This window comes from Orbicella faveolata, unplaced genomic scaffold, assembly GCF_042242905.1.
Source record: "Orbicella faveolata isolate gen_17 unplaced genomic scaffold, um_ofav_v1 contig_15, whole genome shotgun sequence".
Taxonomy (NCBI): Eukaryota; Metazoa; Cnidaria; class Anthozoa; order Scleractinia; family Merulinidae; genus Orbicella; species Orbicella faveolata.
The window spans coordinates 6,223,450-6,242,321 of record NW_028301542.1 but is presented as its reverse complement, the minus strand read 5'-3'; the positions used below and the strand labels follow the sequence as shown (position 1 = coordinate 6,242,321).

At 38.7% G+C, this 18,872-nt stretch overlaps 1 protein-coding gene and 1 long non-coding RNA gene across 5 annotated transcripts in view; one reads left to right on the top strand and one right to left on the bottom strand.

Moving 5' to 3' along the window:
• The window catches only part of LOC149113262 (uncharacterized), a 216,184-nt gene that overhangs the window by 60,893 nt on the left and 136,419 nt on the right, over nucleotides 1–18,872 (bottom strand). The window lies entirely within an intron of this gene.
• The window catches only part of LOC110058670 (SPARC-related modular calcium-binding protein 2-like), a 38,030-nt gene that overhangs the window by 5,510 nt on the left and 13,648 nt on the right, over nucleotides 1–18,872 (top strand). For 3 of the 4 annotated variants that reach the window (XM_089288167.1, XM_089288166.1, XM_089288168.1), the window contains one exon: nucleotides 984–1,239. The exons of the other annotated variant lie outside the window; for it this stretch is intronic. In XM_089288167.1, coding sequence (XP_089144293.1) covers nucleotides 1,162–1,239 — 78 coding nt within the window. In that variant the 5' untranslated portion in view covers nucleotides 984–1,161. The remainder of the gene's footprint in view (nucleotides 1–983; nucleotides 1,240–18,872) is intronic. 4 annotated transcript variants of the gene reach the window in all.

Genomic DNA, 18,872 nt, shown 5'->3' with positions numbered 1-18,872 from the left:
GTTGTAGACACTTCGTCGAGCATTTTTTACACTTCAGGTGCTAAGCACGTTTTTATGGGAAAGGAACAAGTGATTAGCGATTATTTTGAATTAAACCAGCTTTGCTTTACTATTTTGGTCCTGTCTGATCCACAATTTTTGTTTTGAAAAAACCTTTACAGATCGCAGAACCTATTGTTCTCTAATTCTTTGTGTCCATTATAAGTCGTTTTTGCATGTGGAACTGACACCTGATTGGTCAATTCGCCCGATTCAAGGCGACTTTCCACTATACAAACAGACGTTTTCTCGAAGTATCTTCAGTCCTCGATTGAACTTCAAGGTGACTTTTGAAGGAAAGCTGATTATTTGAAGGGAAACGATTCGTATCGGGAATTATAGCAAAAAGCGTGTGTGCTTGTAATCTTCATTGTCGCTGACATATGATATAGCGAATTTTGATTGACAATTAAGATTTCCTTCACACCGGGGTAACCTAAAACTCCATTTTGAAACGGTGCCTTTCTTCTATGCAATCATCCACTTGTCATGTCAACGAATGCGAAATTGCAACAGTCAACATTGAAAATTGTGCTTTTAATTTATCTCTACGATTGTTTATTTAAGCGAGTAAAATGTCGCGAAGTCCTGTTAAAAGACCTAAGACCTCTCTCTTTATATGTACTTGGTTCTTATCTCTGCAGCAGTGCTCTACTTCCCGGCTGCTGTAAACAATCATAGAACTCTTTAGAGATAAGAGGAGCTGGAATGCGCTCGGTGATAAAAGATCCCAAACATATAATTTGCTTCGCGCAATGTCGTGCACTGGCCAACGCGAAAATCGGCATGTAAGCAAGCACGGTCGGTCGCGACTGCCCGATTAACTACAAAGCGGATTCGCTTCCTGTACGCCAAGTCGCCTGCTAGCAAATGCTACACGTCAACGAATATTGTTAAACAAACAGTCTCGATTACTCGTAATGGGCCGTGATATTTTTGTTTAGAAACGATTACTCAAATTGTCTGTCCGTTCCGTGGCGGTAACACAATATCCAGAGCGGAGACTTGGACCTCGAGATCACCAGCGTGTGTCAGTCTTCCTTTAAGAGAGCTGCGGGTAAGACGGTCGCAGATCGCTGTAGGAGAACCCAAGATATTCCGCCAGACAGTACAAGTTCAGTGATGGAAACACAGACGAGACTGGTTGCGGTAGCCACTTTAGTGATTCTTCAGATGCTTTGTGTCCTTAGTGGAATCCAGGTGAGTGGAAAACATTAGTGGTTTTTCTAGCTCTGTCGATTTCATGATGTTTCCGGACCAGAGAAGTTTACAAAGAAAACCCCTTTTGCACGGTTATAAATGGGCAACTGACAGATTGATATTGAACGTTGAAAATAGTTTTTATCTGTACTGACACGGGTCACTATGTCTTTCTGTAGCGTTTTCCTTTCCCCGCTGCGCGTTCTGACGTGCTGTGTTGTGTTTGAAAACGCACGAGTTTATGTAATATCCCTGCGATGCTTTCAGGGACAATAAACAAACACGTTTACCTTCAGTTGTGATTACAAAGCCCCACTGCCGTATGCTTTGATTTTCTCGTACAGTACAGGTAATGACACTGTGAATGCCTCATTTGTCAGACATATTTAATGTAATGTTATCGACTGAACCCTTGCCGCTTCACAAGGCATAGTTTCGCGTGTCGCGCCACTGGAGATTTGTAACTGGGATGTTCCCTGGGGTGGAGACATTTTGCGTCCAACAATGATTTCAAACACGCGAGTAGAAATATTTAAAGATTTCTTAGTGGGAAGTGATGTAATTTTAATGAAGTGGAAAACCATAGTCTGGGGAGGTTTCTAGTCTGTGACAAAATCTCCTCGCGGTTCTGCGCAGTATGAGGAGGTCACAAGGGCAGCTGTAGTCTAACAGCTCTCACTCGATATAACACGTCAAATTCGAGTTCCCAGCGGAACGAGAACGCATGGTCACCATTATCGAAACAAAAACAACATCATCAGGCTGAGCATTGTACTTAGAACCCTTGACGCAATATCGTGTCGCTAAAAAACGCCAAGAATAGGAGATAAAGCTATTTTGCCAATAATACCTTTTCGAAATAGCACTAGGCTGGTTGATCGTATTAACAGAAAACCAAAGTCTTGGCTTCGCTTTGGATGTCCCCTTAAACCTTTTAACACTCAACCGCAAACAATCTCTAGATGTATCGCGCAAAACAGCCCACGTCACACAAACACTTCTCTAAAGGCTCTTGATAATTTGTTTCAGAGAAAACGACGTTCTCACTGCCGCTTTTCAATGGCCCCTCAAGACAATCTTGCGCGCACTGAATCAGCAACATCAGCCATACGTGTCTTCACGGCCGGGAGATTTACACACAGAGCAATGTTACCGGCGGGCTGGCTGTTAGAGAACATGAATACTTTAGTCGGTCTGAGCTATTATTTTATTCCTTTAAATCTAGTTTGATGGAAAACAGCAGATAGCCGATGGTATCTGAGGAATTTTCCTGATTGAGGCCTTGTTTATTTGCCTACGCAATTCCAGAAGTGAGAGTAATGTTTGAACAATTATTCCGCAATTTTCGAATCCAGGGGGCCTTCCGCAGTTTGTTATCCCATTTAAAAACGTCATAACCGTTCAATAATCAACCAGAACTCGTCAAAACCCGTGAGAACTAACAAAAACGTGGTGTGCGATGTCATCTCTGAGTTATTAAAAATCGTTACCGCAAATTAAGACGTGACCAGTTGAGCGATTCCTTGGTCAAACGACTTTTCGTTAAATTCCGATAAAAAAAGGGAGACAAATAATTGTTTTCTTTAATAAGCTGATCGCCCACAAACAAGAAGAAAAGTGTTTACGGAGGTGTATATTGACTTAGGTTTTTATGCGCCTTTGCTAGGTGTTGGTACACGGTCAGGGTCATTCGACGGCGTCTTCGGCTGAAGATGCGAAATGTGTTAAAACACCAATGAAAGGTGCAGCCTCGCGAGTAATTTATTTACCACACTTTGCAAAGATCTCTTAATCACATGATAAATATTTAGTCCATCTTTGTTTGTCTCGAGGTTTTTCTGTTGTGCTTTTTTTCAAGGAACGTTTCGTTTGATACATATTTTCACGCGTTGCGATTTACAACGCACAGGGCTTGCAACAGATGGATTTGTAAGTAGCGGATTAGACTAAAATAACATTTTGTCCGCCCTTTCTATATCACTCAGCGAGAAAAGACCTTCAGGTCACTGCAACATACGTACACACAAAGGGAAATGATTTTTTTGTCTTATATGGTGGTTGCGGTTTAATTGTTGAACTGAACTAACGGATGGAATTCCCTAATTGTAGCAGAATTAATTTTAGTACTGCACCAGCTGTCTTGATTGTAGGGCCATAGTGCGATTTGTCTGTCAGGAAATTACGTCATGTAGTTAAAAATATGCTTAATAGCTGGCTTACGATTGTGTGATAAATATTGATGGGTGGTATAAGTGTAAAACTATGCAATGAGATATTGAGTTCAACCTCGTTGTGTCCTTTGGTAGATCTTACTGAAACAACAAGTTATTAAATTAAGTTTATTGGGGACTTAACTGATAACCAGATTGATCACAAGGTTTAGGTTTTCCAATTTTCTAATTTCAGATAATTATGAGTATTGGCTACTAAAAAAAAAAATATTTCTTATGAACCGTAATTAAAATTCTCAGCCTGATTTTAATGATGCCACGAACGGACAAACAGAAAATGACGAATGCAAACGATGCACGAGAAATTGTTTCGTAGAATTAAGCGTGAAATCATTAAGCCTTATATAGCGTCATCAGGATAACCGTTTTGGAGAACACTATATAGTAATTGAGTAAGGTCCCGTTACATATTCTTGATACAGGTCGAGCTGTTTACAAAAACAAAAAATGAGTGCAAGATTGAATAATTTAAGCCTTTGAGAGTATAAAATAAATATTTTACCAGGGCGAGGGCTTATGGCGGGAAAACTGTTGTGGGAAAGAAAGAAAACATTCCGTTGAATTTGCTCTACTAAGAAGTGATAAACAGATGCTATCTATTACAAATGAATGAATAAAGAGCTTAAGGGATATGGGAGACGGCCATCTAATCAGCTAATCAATGTAATTTCTCGATGTATTTGCTAGATTCTCCATAGTGGATTTTTAAAGAATATGTAGAAACCTGTTGGGAGAATTAAATTCGCGCCTCTGCATAGTACAGTGCGGCAAACTTTTATGAGATTTAATTTCCTTGGTGGGACTTTCCACAAGCCTTTTACGAGCAGTTTGAAATCTAATTGAGTTTGATTATGCTCTATTTCGTGTTTCTATTAGCCCTGTGGCTCGTCGATAAAGTAGACGTACATTTTTGTTTATCTGATTAATTATCTCCCTTACTACTCACTTGGGTTACGCACCTCGACTTAATTTCTTTGTAAGGAATTTCTTAGATGGTTAAACCGGTACGGTCACGCAAGCAATCTTAGAAATATAATTTACTCCCACTTAATCGCCATTAACCATATAATCCCTGCCCAAGTTGACTGTTGTTTTCTTTTGCATATTTGCAAAGCAAATCGGCCACATTTCCAAGCAGCTTTACAATGTTTTTCCCAAGCCAGTTTGCAGACTGAAATAAGCCACAAAAAAAATTCCTGGAACATTTTTGTGGGAAGTAAGCATGCAACTCACAAAAATCAGAGAATTTTTTTGCATTCATTGATTGTAAGAACCATTTTTCTTCCAAACATACAATATATTAGAAATGTGCAATATAGACTTATGCGTGGTAGTTATATTTTCTCATTAATGTTAATTGACTTTATTGAAAATATGTTGTTTAGGAAATCTAAAAATAATATTGGACGGAATTCAGAGAAAATGGCTTTACCTTAGCCGAGCAGTTTAAGTCAGTGAACGAATGGAATGTTTCATTTGATCGTTATGTTGAAGTTTGTTTCTAAACAAGACAACAATGAACTCGCGCCACAAGAATTAAAAACTGTTTTGATTGCCATATGAGTCAATTAAGAGATTTTTGTTTCTGTGTTTAGACTTGTTTAAGACTCTGGAACATGCTTAAGCTGTGCTTTAATTCTCTGACCGACACAAAGTACTATTTTTATATAGTTGTAAAACTAATTTTAGCTCAGTTTTGAGCCGGCAACGCCACACTGGTGAAGTTCTGAGAGCACACTCTGATTTAACATGAGCAAGATTCTCGATTTTCATTATGCCAAGACAACTTGTATTATGGCAAAGGAACAAATTCTGAATTGGGAAATGTTTATCTTTCAGAGGGTACACTTTCAATTTTTAGCACCTTAACCCTCTGAAATGACTATTATCGATGACTGGTAACACTCGATCGCAAGAACTTACAAACACTTAAGTTCCAGAATATTCATTAATGCATGAGTTGTTTACACTGTCATCTCTAGCTTAGTAAATGCCATAGATTTCAAATGTGACAGTTAGTAAAATTTTAAATGGATAACTTCGGCTGGGCTCCTTCGAGGAGAATAATCCAAACAAATTGAACAGCACGAGTTTCTCATGTGTCGAGGTTTTCAGGCACGATCGAAAACATTGATAGAACGAATACACATTTCTTTTACAGACATTAAATATTATCAGTGCGCATTTTAATAATTGGGTAAAAGTTGTCTTTCCTGCCTGTCTAAGCGAAGGATTTATTAATTAAAATTAAAAGGAAATTTTCTCTGTCTACCGTCTCTGTTCTGTGGTAGGGAAGGTTTCCTTTCTTAATCTTGTTTTCATCGACACCACAAGACGATACCACAAGACGATACCACAAGACGATAGAACGAGGGTATACTGAGACTGTCTAGGCTTCAAATAAGAGCCGGCAAAGTCATTGTTCCTGAGTATTTTCTTCCACTTCCAACGCAAACTGTCTTGGAAATCATGGGTTCGCCCTCGTGTTATCCTGTGTCTGAATATAAGGGAGGGAGGGTATGATCGTAGGTTACCCTAGTGTGTGAAAGATTGAGTAAAAGCTATTGAGCAGTACTTTCATGTGGTTCTGTTTAATATGCTGTACAAGGTGGTTCTAACTTTGAAGTCTGTGGGTGAAACCCTAGTGTGTGACCATTCAAATGAAAGCTATTGAGCAGTACTTTCATGTGGTACTGTTTTTTATGCTGTACAAAGTGGTTCTAACTTTTAAGTCTGTGGATGAAACACTAGATAGATAACCTTTATTTTAAAACAATGAGTATTAAAGCTACATGAGCTTGTGGGGTCGTTTGCAATTAACTAATCGCTAAGTAATTAAAAACTAAAAACTAGGGGTATTTAAAGAAAAAACGTTTGAACTTAAGTCAGCGATATATACAATAAGAGATTGTTAGCATAAGCACTAGTGTGCGGCCATTCAAATGAAAGCTATTAAGCAGTATTTTCATGTGGTACTGTTTATTATGCTGTACAAGGTGGTTCTAACTTTTAAGTCTGTGGATGAAACACTAGTGTGTGACCATTCAAATGAAAGCTATTGAGCAGTACTTTCATGTGGTACTGTTTCTTACGCTGTACAAGGTGGTTCTAACTTTTAAGTCTGTGGATGAAACACTAGTGTGTGCCAATTCAAATGAAAGCTATTGAGCAGTACTTTTATGTGGTACCGTGTATTATGCTGTACAAGGTGGTTCTTACTCTTAATTCTGTGGATGGAGCCCTAGTGTGTGACCATTCAAAAGAAAGCTATTGAGCAGTACTTTCATGTGGTACTGTTTATTATGCTGTACAATGTGGTTCCAACTTCCAAGTCTGTGATGAGGCCCTAGTGTGTGACCTTTCAAATGGAAGCCAATATGCAGTACTTTCATGTCGTACTGTTTTCTTTTCACCTTATAGCTTAGTCTCTGCTTGTGACACGTTTTTGTTTAAGTTCAAGCCAATAACCGGTGTCGCATTTTTTGTTACCTGATTGTTATCGAGGTTCAACTACAATCTTTGTTTAAATGATTTTTCAGCTGTTAGAAATCAAAGGAGTGTATTACAATTTGTGATCTTTGCACGATAGCATCTATAGTTTATCGTTTTAACGTCCTTGCACATTGCATTCGGAGGTTTATTAATGAACGAAGGGAGGAAATAGGGCTGTATTCTTGATATCCTGATTAGACAAGTGATATGATTGTTTTAATTTCCTTCCGGTCGTGCTTCTTTAAGTTTTCATGTCTACTTCAGCTCTAAAAACAACGGAAATTTAACTCTTAAACGACCCTAGGCGATTAACAGCTGATTGAACATGTCAGCTGCCGGAGAACATCTCATTTCAGTCCTCTTCTGTGAGACGAAACTTGACGCTGAGGAAACATTTGGCATCGTCGACTATCTTGTTCAGTTTTCTGGTTTCATAACAAATTAGCATTTTGAATTTTTCGCTTCAGAATTATAATTTTCTTCCTTAGTTATCTAAAACAAACTGATTGTAGAGCTAGCCGACACTATAGCATGGCATCGCCCACAAAGGTTTAATTTTTCATTTCATTAGCATTTGGAATTTTTCGCTTCAGAATTATAATTTTCTTCCTTTGTTATCTAAAACAAACTGATTGTAAAGCTGGCCGACACTAAAACATGGCAACGCCCACAGGATTTTAATTTTCATTTCGTTAGCATTTTGAATTTTCGCTTAAGAATTAGTATTTTCTTCTTGAATTAGCTAACACAAACTGATGGTGAAGCTAGCTGGCACTACAGAAACGCCCACAGAGTTTTAATTTTTAATTAAGAACCATTGATTTCTTTCACTGCAAAGCTCTGACCCCGTCTGCTAGTTGCAATGTGCCCGTTTTCCTTGCAATAAGTTTGGTTCGGTTACAAATTCAAGTGCTAGCACGCGTGCCCTTTAAAAATACAAGAGATCCAACAACAAACAAAACGAGCGTGCCAAGAGGATCAATTATGCGTTGTGTGGTCAATACAAATCAAACGTTTCAGAAAAAAAAAAAGTTTAAGTGAAATTTTTAACTGCCTTGTCCACCTAACACTACGCCGGAGAAATTTGAAAACGGACGAGGTTTCACTCTAAAAACGCATCAAATTTTTTCCGTTTAATTTGAAAACGTAACAATCACCGGTCACTTCGGATTTATGTCCGATAAATCATATGGTTACCGTGATGCCATCGTTTTCGAAAAGCTCCGTCCACACGAACACGAAAAGCTGGCGTTTTCAAATTCCTCCGGTTTGGAGAGTTTTTAGTCCTAGGCCATAGAAATGAAGCTGCGTTTTCAAAATTTCTCCTGCGTAGTGTGGACGCTGCGTTAATGCCGACAAATTGCGTTGAACGGAAGTTGCCTCACAGGAGTACTAAGGGCGTGATCGTGAAGGAAAGTCAATTCCTTGTCTACTCGATGGGCTTCTTGTTAGCAGCGATTAATGACCTATAAGGGTGCTGTTTTCTGCTATTAAAAAGCCATCACAAGCATTAAAGCAATACCATTTGTTAATGCATTTATAACTCCTTTAAATACCAAGCGCTTTATACAAGTTTTTAATTTCGTCACGAATTACCAATACGTTAAGCAAGCGAGAAAACCAGAAAATCATAAAGGAATGTTTATATCAGCTTCGAGAATTGATATGTTGAGTTTGAACTGCAAACGATTTGAATCACTGAGTTAAATACAAAAAAACACCTTTGTTTTTTCTATGCTTAAAGATCAATCACTCACGATCAACGGTCTTAGAATAACTTCTTCACTTACTGTTAGGCACTGGAAACTTATTGTTTACAAATTGAAATACTTAATTTGTTCCTATGAAGTTTCTGAGTAATATACCAGGGCAGATATCAACGTATTATCATAGCGATATCAGGTGGACCACAATTTGATATTTGCTTTCGCAGGTCGTGCCGTAATTTAAACTCTTTTTGTTCGTTAAATCGCCCTAATATCAGAGGTTTAGTTTCACGTTATCAAAATTTATCGCAGTCTTGAAACATGAATAAGAAGATCACACTCTACTATCCTCTAGTTTTTTGAGACTCAGTGAAAAAGGATAAATTCTGATGGTTGCTTAAGATGGTTTGTAACGGAATTACGTAAAAAGGAAAGGCATTGGCGTGCGTGTGTGTGATATGTATACCAAGGACAAAGGTTAGCTGATAAAATTAATAATGTTTCATTAAAAGCTGAGAGTACAATGACATATGTGTTTTATATCTGGCTCAAAGACAACGAGAGGATTGCCAAATGAAGGCCAGTGACCGCTAGGTTCTGTTTCATTATTCGAGAAGAACTTTAGCTTTTATCCATTCCAAGTTCACAGGCAAACAATGTCCCCTTTGTGAGATATTAAAAAGAACAGACAGACACGCGCAAAGATTGTGCTGCTCAATAGCTTTCATTGGAATAGTAAGAGCCGACATCACCACATTTTTTTTTAAAAAAGAAGAATAATTGGGTGTGTTTTTGTGCGGGTGTGAAAGGGTGATTTAACACATGGCGTATTCACAGCACAGGTGCCAAATTATCTGTCATCACTCTCATTATTTCTCGCAATTTCAGTGTCATTAGTTCATAAAAACTTCCGATTGAGCTAATCACCTTTCTCCTTGTGTAATTTTTGTCATGTGGGCATTTTGTTTATGTCTAGTACACGTCACTTTAACGGCATGTTCCCAGCTAAGTCACGAAGCCCTTATTTGCTCGTTCGTTCGTTCTATTCACTTTTTTATTCCTACAGTGTGTAAACGAAGTTTCTTTCTAATCACCATTGATAAAAAAATCTAGAAAAGAGGCTCGCATCGCGTTTTCTGTTTAGCTGGCAAAGCGTTGCCGAATTTTTTGTCTGGAATGCGGTGCTCTTGATCCATTCAAGACCTTTTCTTTCAACTACATACTTCTTCTAACGAGATTTAGTCCATCGTTTTGTCGACTCAGAGATTAATCGTCTGTCCACTTGCTAGCACTTAAAACCTTTTCATCCATCGTCCGGCTTTGGAGCTCGGTGACCCTTGAAATCTCAAACTGATTTTGTTGTGTTTCGAATTTCCGCTTCTAGAGAAACTGTCACTCTTCACAAGCGTATCGTGTAGTGACCTTTCGAGCCCTTCTCCTCTCAACTGTCGGCGCCATCTTGATTCGGGGCAAGCCTAGCGCAAATTGAATTTGAAAGACTTTCTAATAAATTATAAATGTCCTTTTGGAAAAATTCCTAAGGTCGAAAGACAACGACGCTATATAAAGCCCGGGCGTTACTGAAATTTGATAGATACTACTCGTTTTATACAGTGATTCATAGTTCGGTTAAATTTAGTTTCTTAGTCGGAGGTTTCAGCAGTACTGGATCCTTTCCGATTTTGGACTAAATTGAGACTGTTCTGGAGTAAATTAACAAACTGTGTTGTGCTGACATAAATTTAATAGCGTCGGTCTACAGATCTGTTTTCTCTAAACGCCATGTGTGGTTGACGTTTTTTTTTTTTTTTTTGATCCTGCTTAGCCATTCCCTCCGCCCCGACATTGAAATCGAGACTGCCAAAGTCCATCTTGAGTTAGCTTCGTTCAGTGATAGATTTATTGGTTTAACGTGTACCCTGATTGGCTAAAACTATGTTAATTAGACTATAAAACAAGGCAAATCTGGGTAGACCAAGTTTTATTTCTCAATTGCATGTTTAATTTAGTAAACACGCTGGTCATTTGAGAACACTTGGAAAAATTTCTGGTGTTCTCGTACGTTCCTGACGTTTTGTGACAGTGAATGCATGGCGTTGGTTTCTATATAGAGAGAGCATGCTGAATAAGTTAGGCTCTCTCACAAGACAGGTTGTTGACGACGGAAGAAACAGTTTTCATTGTTTTCAGTTAAACCGCGGAAAAAGAGTCAGAAAGCTGCTTGTGCATACACTATATGAAATGTTATTGACATGAGCTGTAAGCAATTCAGCAATTCAATTTTTTTTTTTTTAATTGGATCTCTGGATTGCTGATCTCGCCCTGTTTCGTTAGTAGTTGTAGTCACGGCTGGGTAACTAAACTGAGAGCAATACAGCATATGATCTTACAATGGACTGTTTTCATTGCTTCGCGAATAACATATTTAGAGATGTTAATCAGTCCTGGTAGTCCGTGGGAGGTATGATCGAGGGGTAAGGGTTCAGGCCGTGCCCGAAGTCGCTATATTGTGTTGTTGGGCAAGACACTTCACTCTCTCAGCTCCTCTTTCAGTACCCACAAAGCTATCAACGGGACCGATAGAACTGGCGGGGAAATCTGGCGAAACTGCCCGTTAGGGGAATATAATAATCCTACGATAAACTAGCATGACATCCAGGGGTGGGGGAGGGGTGGGGGGAGGAGAGAGCAATGCTCCTTGCTGTTTCATGCTACAAAAACCGGAAAGGCTTTTGTTCTTTATCCAAATCTTTAGTTTCCCCATTTCTGCTAAATCCCTCCTCCAATGAGAGGCTATTATGGCCGGTAGACTCATTTTTGCGTCAAGAAATATTTCGTGGTACATTCATTCGGTTACCAGTTTAGGGAAAGTGAGAGTCGTAAATATAACGGAAACACAACTCGTCAAACCAAATTTCAGGTCATCAGTTTTAGAAATGCTTTGCCCTCTGTTATTTAATACTGAATTTGGAAGGTAAGAAGAGACCATTGAATTTCTTCAGTTAAAAGCTTGTAACGCCGATTTAAAACCACAGTGGCCATTTGAGATGAATTCAAGGCTTGAGTTAGTCTTGGAATGATGCCTAATTGCGTAAGTGTTCAATTCAACAGTTTTGGGGCTTTATAATTTATCATCATAAGTGTTGCGTGCACATCGCTCTGAGTTCTTCAACAGCGCTAGCAGGAGGTCGGATTAAGAGTTTTTCTATGCAAATGCAGCGAGTGTCTTAGAAATGAAAAAATCCTTCTATTAATATTTACGGGTAAAATAGATGTCGTTCTCTTTTCGCTTTCTGGTCCTTTCTACAGACGGCTAATAAGGAGTTTTCGACGTGACAAATGCACGCAAAAATTCGGAAGCGATAAATCTTGATAATTTAAAGACGGATTAATTTGTGGCATTGTACATTGTGGGCTGTCAAATCATCGCCTTACCGATTATCCGTTAAAAACCAAATCCCTTCTAATTCTTCCGGCATTGCACCAAAATACAAATATACGCACGAAAGGTTATCTGTAAAACTACTTCATACTGTTCAATAAAATTCTATATCCCATCTTCTGAGCCTTTTCTTTCAAGACGTGCTCGAAAAGCGAGTACGCCCAAATTAGCTCGGCCAAATTCTTTACAATTGACGGACTTAACCTTAGAGAGAGGAATTTCACAGAGGTATAATAGCTGTTGACTTAAACCAATTGTATCGTTCTTTCAGTAGAACTTTGTTCCATGGAAGATTCTTATTCATTTTATGGCTATTTGCTGGCCAGTTTGTCTACACAAAATACACAGCCGGCCTTCCAGACGTGTAATCGTTTCACTAGTTATAACTCTCGAATCCAATAAATGTTTCGTTAGCCATTAATTTGTCTCTCGTCACTGTCAGGTGGATTCTTGAAAAGCAAACATGAGATTTCCTTCATTTGGAACTCAGCCGAAATGTTTCAAGCTTACACAGCTTATGTCATGCATATGCTATGGCACAAGTCCCAAGTAACCAAGGCCAGAGCAGCTCTTACAACTAAGGCTTTAATCTTTTCCTCCTTTTAATCCCTATAACACATCAACCATGATACTTTTAACCAGCGGTTGACTAAAAGGCGCCACGCGCACGTCGTGTATTGGTATTTTAACCTGGGTTCCTCAGTTTTATTTATCTGGGCAACTTTCAATTAATAATGCTAAATCACCACCACAGTCCAATTTCTTCTTCTCTTTCGCAGCCATTTTACTTTGTGCTGCGTCCCACTCGCAAAATTGACTTAGACTTACAGCTAACTAGAGATTTTCGATCCAAGTTCCCCAAACTGCGGTGAATTTAGAAGCCAGGAAAAATCGAGACACATTGAGAAAGCATCACAGTGTATGTTTGATAATTAAATTTACACGATTTCTTTGTTGTGATTTACCATACAGTACTAACAGATGGATTTCCTTTTTTTTGTCGAAACCGAATGCCGGGAATCCTTCTTAGTTTCTGCTAACTTTAACAGGTTCTAGATAGACTAATAAAGGCAGGCGCGGCGATTTGCAGAGGCCTGGATCGAGCCTAGCCTCGATGAAGGACTTGGGGGTTACCCTAAAAACACACCCTTTTTTCAAACTTTTCTCGTGGTAAGATTCAATTCCAAACCATGGCAAAGTATAAATTTTTAGAAAGCTTAAAGAACAAAGATTATGAAAACATATATATTTTTGGATCCTAGAACTGTATTGTAGCCTGACACCGGCCGATTAAATCTGCCACCTGTACCTGTTGGGGAATGCCAGGTCTTCTCTGAGAAAAGATAACTCCTACAAGAACCGATCAAAAAGAATAATTTTTACATTTTTTAAAAGAAAACAAATAGCTCACTTTGTTAAGCAGAGCAGTTTTTGAAAAGTTTAAAACCGGCATGAAATGGTGACCAGTTAAATCTGATACAGAAAATCCAGAATACGTTTCAATGCATAACTTCGACACAATGATCTGGATGGAAAAGTTCTTTGCTTAAAACACAATACTTACGCAGAACAACAAATCCTGAAAATTTCAGCTCAATTGGACAAAACCTTCTCAAAATACCTTTTCTCAAAGGCAAAAATAACTCGTTTTGAGAAAGCGAGCTTTGAACTTACAGTAACAGAAATTCTAAAAATAAAACTTCAATACCGTATGATTCAAATTCCGATAAAAAACAAAACTTCGAATTTTTTTTTACAGAATTTGAGGTTAACCCCCCGCCTTAACTTAAACAAGTCTCTCTCTCTCCAAAAGTGAATTTACAGACCAGCTGAGAAAGCTGCTGGCTGGAGTAAACTAGTAATGACCTAACATCACGTCCACAGGAGACAAAAGACGAGGCAAAAATCCTGGTCTCTGTGTGTTCAATAAAAACCGAGATAAACTCGCACGATGTGGGTCACTTCAGACTTGGTACAGACTTAATCCTTTATAAAACAAAAATGTAAAAATGTCTACGGAACATTGCAGTTAAGGTTGTTGTGTGCATATCACAGCAGTTCCGGTTTACTGATCAGGTCTGGGTTTCCATAGATAAACTTAAACACTTACGGCTGAGTTTGTTCGCGACGACGCAAGCAAGGTTTACCATCCCATTTTACTAACGCCGCAAAACAAACGCAAAACAACTGAAGCCGATTATGACTCAAAAAAATAAGACAATGTCCACGGATAATCTTGATCAGGAGAAAAAAAATTGTGTTTGGTTTTGGCTGAGTTAGGTCGAGACGAATAAACAAGGTTAAGCTTGCGTGCTCCTCGCCTAGTCTTGCTCCTTTATCGGCGATCTTAGAGTCCTTGTAGCTGTCGTTCGCTATTTAAGGGCTACCATCACTATTCTTGATTGTTTGAGGGGTCTTTTTTTGTGGCGGATAGCGTTGACAGCCTTAGGTATTAGCAGATCTTTCTATCTAAAATGCGCACGTATTTCAATCTAAGAAAGGCTTAAGCGAACATGACAGTACGCGCACACCGGGTATGAGAATTGCCAAAATGCGACGCCTGTTGCATGAGCTATTTCATACGTCGCCCTTTTTCGAGAATACTTTTTCCTTTATTTCCCATTTTTCGTTGAAAATGACAGGTAAATTTTAACATTACCGCAATCTGTAACTTTAATGAGACCTCTGGCCGCCATGTCGTGCGTGGTTTTAGAAAGTGCCCTTGTTTAATTAAAATGCGAACTTTGGCAAAGTCTCATTGTTTACCATACCAGTGAAAGACTTTCTTCTCTTGAATTATGGATGACACTAATTATTTATTTTAATTATATATATCAATTTAATTATCGCCAGTAACAAGTCCAGACTGAGTTATCAAACACTCGTGCGTCTCTCGGATTAATTAACCCGCGAGCACTCCCCACGCCCCCGTATAGACTTCGGACCATGCATTGGCAACCGATATTGCACGCTCACGAGAAATCGCCGCACAGATAGTTACTTCTAACGATCAGATGATAGAAACGAATGTGTCAAACTAATTTTATATTTAGATATGGGGTTAATTAAACTTGTTCTTCCTCTTTTCACACCTTTGAATGAGTGTGAATCTGTCTCTCCTACAGACGGAGAGTGCAAACGGTCACGCCTCTTTTACTAATCATGTTTTATTGCTGTCAGGCATCACTTAGATAACTTAGTATGTAACATTTTAGAGATATTTGCACGATAAGAGTAAGATAAATATGGAAGTGCGTGGAGGGGTTGAAAGAAATGGCTGAAAAAAAGCAGATTTGAGCTTTCTTCAGTTGAAATTCAAAAAAAGTATAAATGGGAAATGCCATCTCAGAATTAAAGTATAAAAAAAACACAGACTGTCACAATTGTAAACTAAACTGTGGTATCTAAAAGATAGTAATGCTGTGGCACATTCTGTTGATCGTGGCATATTTAACGCAGTGATTCATCTTTGTGCGCGTTCCAAGACTTAAATTAACCTTTATTTCTTAAAGTAGTGTCAAATCGTGGTGTGTAACTTAAAATGTTTTTGAATGCATCAACTTCATGCATGATGACCATCGACGGCGAGGTACGCGTGACAAGGGATCGAGACAAAAAAGCACATAGTGATCTGAACTATGTTTGGACATAAAACGATACACATCAACCTCCCCTTTACCAGATCGCGAAAATCGAAAGATGTGGAAATTGTTGGAGCAGAAATTTAACTCATAAATTCTGTAGAATGTTGACAGACTGTGTCGAGGACACGTGCATCGTGATGTGTGAAAATGCTAAAGCTTAAGCTTAAATTCATGTTTGGATGAAAAGGAATAGATCGCGACATATATGAAATTAGCGTGATCTACGGTTTTTGTTTGTTTTAATTATTCTACACGCTTCAGTAACGACGATTTCTCTTCATTTAAGAATTCGACCAAGGAGGCAAGACTGCAAGAAATGACATACTAAGTTTATGATTAACACGTCGCAATTAATCGTCCAGATTTACAAACTTTCACATACTGCATTAGGAACAAAAGGAAGAGTTGTGAAAGTCAAGCACGATCTCCTTCACATCGCTTTACAGGTAAATCAGAGCAACCTTTCTCACTGAAAAGGACGACGGCTCGACTAGTGTGACGTCCCAGTGTTGTTTGTGGTGCATTGCACTCTGGTAAAAATTGGCGCAGTGCACTCTGGTTATATGCAATGCATTCTGGTCAAAAGTGATGAATTCGAGAATTCGTACCCCCTTCTATGTATTCTTCTTAAATCCTGATTATGTTGATGCTCACTCGCTACGCAGCAACTACGCATTTCAAAAGGCTCAAATATGCATTAAAAGCGACTGAATAAAGTACATAAGCAGCAAAATTCCACGCCGGTAAGATCTAAAAGCTGGCACAATTTGTTTCGAAAGTGAAAACAGATTCTTAGCGTTAAATAAGCTTAGCACTTCAATTTAGTCTGTTACCTTTCATTTGGGTCTTGCCCTGTGATATTTCAGTGAACTTTATCGATTCTGACCAACGCAGTTGTTGTTTGATGATGACCGACAATCTCGTTTACAAAATGCTTTACTTGACTTGCACAAGGCATATAATTTTCAGCAACGCTACGTACTACCTTGGATCTTCCTGTAGACCTTTCTCGTTTGTCATAATTTTCCAGAATATAAACGGAATATAAACGACTTTTATAGAGGTGTTTTAGTGCCCCGCAAGGAACATTTCAAACGGAAACTGTCTCGCTCGCTTTCCACACTTGTTAAACTTGTTTCATTCAACTCAAAAAGTGAACGCCGCGCCAGAAATTTTCCCGTCTTTTCCAACCATCACTTCATTTACATCAAACTGAAGTCTCCACATCATACAGTCGACTGAAGAATTTAAAGAAGCCCACTCACGGTATTTGAGTTATTTTGGCCACTCACAAAATTGCCTTCAAACTGAAGGAAATTTGAAAATAGCAGTTACCTAAGATCGAAAAACACCAAAGAGTTAATAATAAACCATAAAGAAAGAGGGATGGTGGAGGATGGAGAAGATTAACATGGACTGCAAACGACCAACCTGACTTTTCAAGATGGGCAAAGCGTGATGTGGCTCCTTTAACAGAGATGATTATGGCAAACTCCCCTCGTTTGTTATTTATCACACCTCGTATCCAACGAGGATTCATGGATTAACTGTCCTCCGCACTTTATATTCTTGACCCATGCAAAGAGATGAAGAAATAAAAATCAAGACGGTGAACCGCCGGGACTCCATTTTCCTTTTAGCGCTACTATTGATCGGAATCTCATTTCTCTATAGAATACTTAAACAAAAAGAAACACACTTGTTATGAGAATATACTGTGTGATTGTACGAATCTGTTCTCACACCCCATCGATTTTCCCCAGGGTTTAATACGTTCTGGCTTACAAAAAGGAAACCCGATCTGTTACCAGCCCTTGTAGATATAGATTGAAAGGAAGGAAAAAATTAACGAGAGAACTTGTTTGTTTATTTGTCTCATCCGCTCGACTATTCATGGACTGCTCATACCCGGGGGTACTCACCGATATTTTATGTGGGGATGTGAGGGTAGTTTTTTGAAATGGAGAATGTTTATCTTCGGCTAACCAGAGGAAGAACTTAAACCTTTGTGAAGGGCCGTAAATTTCTCGATGAAATGAGGAAAACAAATTGCCGGTTTAATTCAACATCATACCTAATTCCAGGCCAGAGTGTAAAACTCGTACCCTATTTCAGACCAAAATAGTGAAAAAAATGTATGCCTTTTTTAGACCTACCAAAAACAGCTTAAACATTTTGGCACATTCCAATTTAGCTTTTAAAGAGAGTAGCCCTTTGTACATCCCTTTTACTGTAATCTGTTTACGAAAAAAATACGCGACAACTTTGCCGAGTAACAAAAGAGTACGCTTTATTTATTGCTTCCACGGTTGGAACCGAAAGCGCTTCGGTTTGTAAAAGTCAAAGCCGCCATGTTGTTTGTTTTTTTTCCTCTTAGCAATCGGTCTTGCGCGTGCTGAAGAAACACGTGCACTCACTGTGCTGTGAAATCTAATTAATTATTCATGTAGCGTACGTGCTTGGCGAACAAAACAGCTGTCCTGTGCATTGATTTATAATTCCATTTAGATCACCCTGCAGGTTTTATGTTTTGTCCGTACCAAGTCAACCAGAAATTCAGATCTCGAGGTTTATATATAGAAATAAAGGTTAAATGGTTGAGGAAAGGCTCACTAAAGACGCAGGAAGTCAAACTGTTTTTCAATTCCGATCTCCACTTGAAATTTTAGTCTGATATCAGTATTAAGCAAGCAAACGAACTGAGCCATAGAATTGGGCAATTGTCTCTCCGGAACATATAATTTATAATATAGTTTATTGTTTACTTAATCAAGGGTTACCTTTCACTCAAACTCTTAAAATCTGCTGGGTATAAACATTTTAGCCCAATTCGCCTTAAGTTTGCGACAGACAAAGAAACTTAGACAGAAACCGAACAGAAAACCTGACGAGTTTGCGAATTCCGCATGAAAACAAACACGATCACAATCTGCATAAGGAAAATTGGCTGTATCTCCCGTGTGTGCAGATTTCGGAAGTATTTCGGTCGTGGAGTTGCATAACGATCTATCGCGTGTTCCAATAGGCTCGGCCGATCAGAAACTTAGCATGATAATTGACATTAGTTATATAACATTTTGCCTGTTGTCCTTCGCATTCTGTCAATCATGGTATTGTT